This window comes from Aristolochia californica, unplaced genomic scaffold (genome assembly GCF_029961685.1).
Source record: "Aristolochia californica isolate CCGP_79_NKW_82.1479 unplaced genomic scaffold, dmAriCali1.0.hap1 SCAF_12, whole genome shotgun sequence".
Classification (NCBI taxonomy): Eukaryota; Viridiplantae; Streptophyta; class Magnoliopsida; order Piperales; family Aristolochiaceae; genus Aristolochia; species Aristolochia californica.
The window spans coordinates 222,191-227,944 of NW_027181793.1; the positions used below are offsets into that span (position 1 = coordinate 222,191).

General features: G+C 35.4%; 1 protein-coding gene across 1 annotated transcript; it reads left to right on the forward strand.

Annotated features, from left to right (window-relative positions):
• LOC137946461 (DNA repair RAD52-like protein 1, mitochondrial) lies at positions 1-4,900 on the forward strand. Its single transcript, XM_068792769.1, has 5 exons — positions 1-71; positions 255-503; positions 3,110-3,147; positions 3,274-3,368; positions 4,403-4,900. Exons 1-5 carry the CDS (start codon positions 40-42, stop codon positions 4,544-4,546), a joined length of 558 nt encoding a protein of 185 aa, XP_068648870.1. The 5' UTR covers positions 1-39; the 3' UTR covers positions 4,547-4,900.
• Positions 4,901-5,754: the final 854 nt, after the last annotated feature.

The following is a 5,754-nucleotide window of genomic DNA, read 5'->3' on the forward strand; positions in this document are numbered from 1 at the left end:
GACCGGAAAAAACAAAAAAAATTGAAGTTTTTACCTAGCATGCTACATTATCAGACACGTTACAGCCTCAGGTATGATATACTACCAGTGATGTATTAACCGTACTTGGGATTTTTCATTTGTAAATCGGGTTTAAGGGAAACTCAGGTCTTTGTCGAAGAAACTCTTTAACTCTTTGTCGCTAAAAGACTGTAACTGTAAGAGCGCGAAAGAAGAACCCTTGAAAAGTGGGTCTAATTTTCTTCTATGGCCAGCCTGAAGCCCATTCTCAGAAGATCTCATCTGCCTTTGCGGCATCTGTTTTTCTGCTCCCGTTCTCATGCGAAAGTCGCAGCTTCTGGGATGAACGATGGTTTGACAGAATCGGAAGTCTCCTCCGATGTTCGAACATCGGGAATAAACCGTTCACTGTCGGAAGTCCTCAAAGAGCTCAGCCGGAAAGTTCCTGAGACGCTAATCAAGACTCGAGTTGAAGATGGATTTTCCATCAAATACGTTCCTTGGTCTGTCTTAACTTTGTTTCAGGACATTTTTCTTCATTTTCATTTTAATTTGATGTGTATGTGTGCCTCTCTTCATATCACGTGCTAGATTGGTTTCTATATTTTGAACATTCTGCTGGAGTAGGTCCATGATCTGAGTGGTTTATACTTTATCCTTTGCATTCTTTCATTATTCTAGCAGTTGTATCTGTTAAAATGTGACCATAGTGCTTGTAGTTTGCTATTTTTGGTTTACATGATTCTATTATTACACCCATGACTTCTTTCAGCAATGTCTGTTCTGCAATGACTTTTTCGATATGTATATCCTGGTCCCTTTTTTTTGCTACGGGCTTGCCCTTTTATCATAGGCTGAATCAGTATTCTTTTGTCATTTTATGGTTAATGTAGGAATTTCGTGGAGTATATTTGTGTCTTTCAATACATTGTTGAATTGGTTAATTACTCCTTAATAAAGAAAGAATGGCTCCTCTGAGATTCAAATTAATACCTAGAATCCTGTATTATCGAACAAAAATACCTCTGTAGTTCTAGGATTTAATCTGTTAACATGGCATAGAAAAAAACCAAAATACCCTCATGAAAAATTATGTGATAACGTTTCTATAATATGGGCTTATTGGTGACTGATTCATTATTGTGTTTACATGTGATGTGGGTAGATTTGATAGTCCTCACTGAATTGATGAATGCCCTCATGTTACCAGTCACTAGTATTACCAAGGTTGAAGATGAGGACTAGGGACGGTTGCAATTCTGTTAAATATAGGGTAGTGTTTCCAAAACACAGTTTTCAGGGACATTTATTTGATTCTGAAAAAAGGACTATTTTGTAATTTCCTTAATATTCTTTCCCGAGTCTGTTATCCAAATTCATTTTCTAGGAAACCAAATTCCAAGAAACGTTTTTCCCATGCAGCCAGAAAATTTTCACCTAGAAATTATTTTCCAAAAATTTAAACTTTCTGAAAATTCCTTCAATTTACCCAGAAAATTCCAAAAGTTCTGTGAAATTTTAAAACCTTGAAAAATCTCTGAAAATTCAAGAAAATGCCATGAAGTTCCTAGAAAAATCTCTTAAGATTCCAAAAAAAAAAACTAGAGATTCTAGAAAATTGTTTGAGGTCCATCCTTTATTTTCTTCATGAATTCATTTCCTTATTTTACCATGGCTGATAAGGCTCATCCGTTTGAAGTCAATTTTGAAGTCTCACAAACTATTGGCATTCTTGAAGTCATCTAAAACAAAAAAGTATGTCCTGTTATCCTTTTTTTCTTTTGGAACTCATTTATTTGATGGTTTCAAATTCAAAATCTTTTTTATGTTCCTGTTTCAACCTTTTTATTTTGTCTTCTTTGAACTTTATTCTTGGATTATTTTTCCCTTTTGCTGTGGGATTTCAAGTAAATCCTTTGTTTTGGGTTCTTTGGGTTGGTCCCCTTCCTATGGGATCTTTGAGGTGATTATGTTGTCCTTGGCAATCTATAAATGGGACAAAACTTCTCCCATAGTGCTTGGTTAATTTTTTTCTAGTTAATGATTCTTATTACGTCCTAGTCTAACCCTTTTTTCTTCTCTATTTTGTTGTGCCCTCTGGTTTGGGTTGTGAGAGTCCCTCTTTGTGGTCTTGTTTATGTGTCTTCTTGCCTCTTGACATGATTAGGCAGCGATACACAATCAGCTTGTTGATGCATCTTCTTAGACTCGGCTTAGTTCTATGTTATTCATCCTGGCAAGCTTGGCATTTGACTATGGCAAGTTAGACATTTATGATCTATATGTACCAGCTCGAAGGGAGTGTTGGAATCTATTATGAAGGGGATAGAAGTGTTTGAGTACAAAAAGGATTAATATTTGATTTATAAAAGGAATCTATTTTGTGTTAGGTTTTTTTTTTTTTTATTGGTTTATAATCTTACTCAAATTAGGATTCGTGTAATGGAAAATATAAGTACACTATGAAGGGATGGGTGTTGATATCTGTGTAGCATCATCATCTTCTTCTTCTTCTTCTTCTTTTCCAACTTTCTCTTCTCTTTCTCTGATGTCCTACTCAATTTTTCCATTCCAACAGCTGTTCTGTAGACTTTAAAGATGCTTAACTCATTTTACTATCATAAAAGAAGTATATAATATTTATTGAATTATTTTTATTTTTCTTTTTATGCCAAAGTTGGTGTTAACTGCCAGAGAGGGAGGGGTATATGGGTATTTTGTTGATACTAATTAGAAAGCTAAGGGTATATGGGTACCTATGCCATATTTCAACAGAATTTGTGCAATAAACCCTATCAAGTATTATTCTGTAACAGCTCTAACGAGTTATAAAGTTGTCAATGGATTCTGCTTTACTGTAGAAACTGGTAGCATGTTTCTGAGTGACAATTTTCAGTTTTGGTTTTTGTTTTTGTTTTGTTGTGCAAAACTTCTAGTTAATGCACGTCTGCAACTGAGGCTATCGGTCAACAACAATTTCATCTAGCTCCCATGAAAGGTTTACTTCTGCATGGTTTGATCTGCCACAGTACCTATGCTGTTGTATTGCGTGTTGCAATTTAAGGACTTTATATTTAGGTTTCTAATTTATAATATTGTTCATTTGCAGGCATGTAGTAAATCGGATCATGAACTTTCATGCCCCAGGTATGATTTGTTATTTTTCTCAATGTATAAAAACATCTGTTGCTTGCACATTTTTTTAATTTTTATCTTTTCCTTCTTTCATAAACTATGGGAGTATTGACATACAATTATTCAACTCATCAATAGAATGGTCGGGTGAGGTCCGAAGCATCACCTACTCTGCAGATGGCAAGTCTGTATCTGTTGTCTACCGTGTCACCCTATATGGTACTGACGCAGAGGTAATGTTCGACTAAACCCTTGCTTAAATAGACACACATTGATTAATGTCCATTTCAAGACTAAAAGGTTTGCTTATCATATTGCTAAATTATCAAAAGGAAATGATTTGCATGGAATATGTAGTTTTGCCTTGATCTTACTCTTCCTTTAGGTCAATCTAATTATGGGAGTATAGTTGTTTTGAAGGATAAACCATTTTCATGCTCTATTAAATCATGTCGACATTTGGTAAAATAACTACCATTCCGCTGTAGCTCTAGTGTTACACCTATTTGGTGGCCTCTATGAATGGGGAGATAATTTGTACTTCAACTTTGAAGACTTTGTTCAGTTGTTTTCTGTTCAATATTTAATTTCAGTCAGGTGAAAGTGTCTATGCTCACACCTAGTTTCCTTGTACAGAATGATATTGTGCAAATTAAGATGTCATGAAGGTGAAGTCCCATGCTGTCCTTTATCAGCATCCGTTCATGTCTGCACCTTATAATTCCGTAATTAACATTTAGATATATAATTTAGTAGTCTGGTGAGTAGGAGCCCCTTTTTGGAAGATAAATAGGGACTTTTCAAATTATAATTAAAATTGTTTTCTCCATTCTTTCTCCTTGTAGAAGTTGGGACCTGTTACAGCATCTGAACAATAGCTTTGGTGACAGCTTTATTTAATTATTCTGAACCCCATTGTAGCTTCTTTTCATCTGTATTTACAAGTACAAGATTCCTGAGTTCTGTACTGTCATGAATTCCTCTCTGACTTGATGAAGAAATGGGACTGTAAGTGTCTCTGAAAATTTTAACAAGGCTAATGTCTCCAGTAGTCATTGGCTTCACAGCCTCTCTGCTGTAAATTGCCAGAGGGAGGCAACAACTCTTGGGCTGCTAGACTGTAAAATGTACTTTTTGACTGTTCTGGTATTAAATTGAATCATTTCACAGAACTGATAGTTAATTGCTTCAGAGTTTAGCATATGTAGATGCTATTGTTACTGAAAAGGGAAAACTACAATCTGACCTAAATAGCTTGGTATCTTAGATATATCGGGAATCAACGGGAACTGCCTCAGTCAATGACACGAGTTATGGAGATCCTGTGCAGAAGGCTGAAGCTATGGCATTCCGTCGAGCTTGTGCACGTCTGGGTCTTGGGCTTCATCTTTACCATGAAGATATGGAATAAGAACAGGATGGCCATATTTTCTATGGTATTGAATGCAAGTTCAGGATCAGTCCAATTTTTTGACTCCTGTGTAGGATTTTGTTTGCATTTGCCTTGAAGGTTTGAAGACATCCGTCTGTACTAGAACTTTTGCAATAGTAGACTCCAATGGTATACTTTCTAGAGTTGTTCAACAGGTGATATGCTAAAGATCTCTTGAGAATTCATACTTTCTTGTTTATGCAACTCACCAATCTGACCCATGACTCATGCCATTTGACTTAGTATTTGCATAATCAGTTTGGGCCAGGGGTTGTAATTGCTCGAGCTTTGGAACCAAATGACATTTACATCAAGTGGCTCGTATATGATACAGAATTGCTTAATTTACAATACCCACTTCAATGACTTACAATACATTTGGTACACTAGGCTAGCCCCACATTGGAGATATTTCAACAGTCAATCAACCTGGTCTCAAAGGCTTTTCAGAGAATTGGAGTTGTGGTCTTGCCTACATAAGGCTGGACTGGACCTATTACAACAGTAAGGATACTTGCTTATGATATAGCATACAAATTGTCTCTTGCACAGGCAGATTTTGCATTGTAAGTTCAATGAAATGATTTACGCTCAATTCCTAGGTGTCAATCACAATATTTGGGAGTTAAATTTAATGCCACAAATAGTTTCTTGAAAAGCCGATGCTCTTCTGAAAATGCCTTGATGGTTTTACAGTAGGTTTTATGAGTTAATTTTATCAACTCATACTGACCATGAATCCCCATTTCAATTTTGCCTACTTGGTTTACTTGGCTTCACTCTTTGAATTCTATTAATAGATTTTACGAAATATTACTTGCCATTTTACTCTTGAAGGTCATTGATTGATCAAACATATGTGAAGCTCCAAATTATTTTTTTGTTAGTTTCATGTTCCTTGATCCTTTAATAAAATTTCAAAAACCATGAAAGAAATTGAGTCTTTTAAGTTGTTTATATCCCCTTGGTGTCCAAACTGATCCAAACCTTTTAGTATTTCTCCAATTTGTCATTATTTTTATCACTTCAGAGTAATGTCTAAAAACCACTACCTACAAGAATTGGAGTATGCTCAACATCCAACTTGAGTCAAGTCTTTTTATTCACCTTAGTGGTGATTTTATTTTTAATTACCTTTGAAATAGTGAATATACTCTTTTTAATGCCCAAAAATTGGGCTTGTCTAG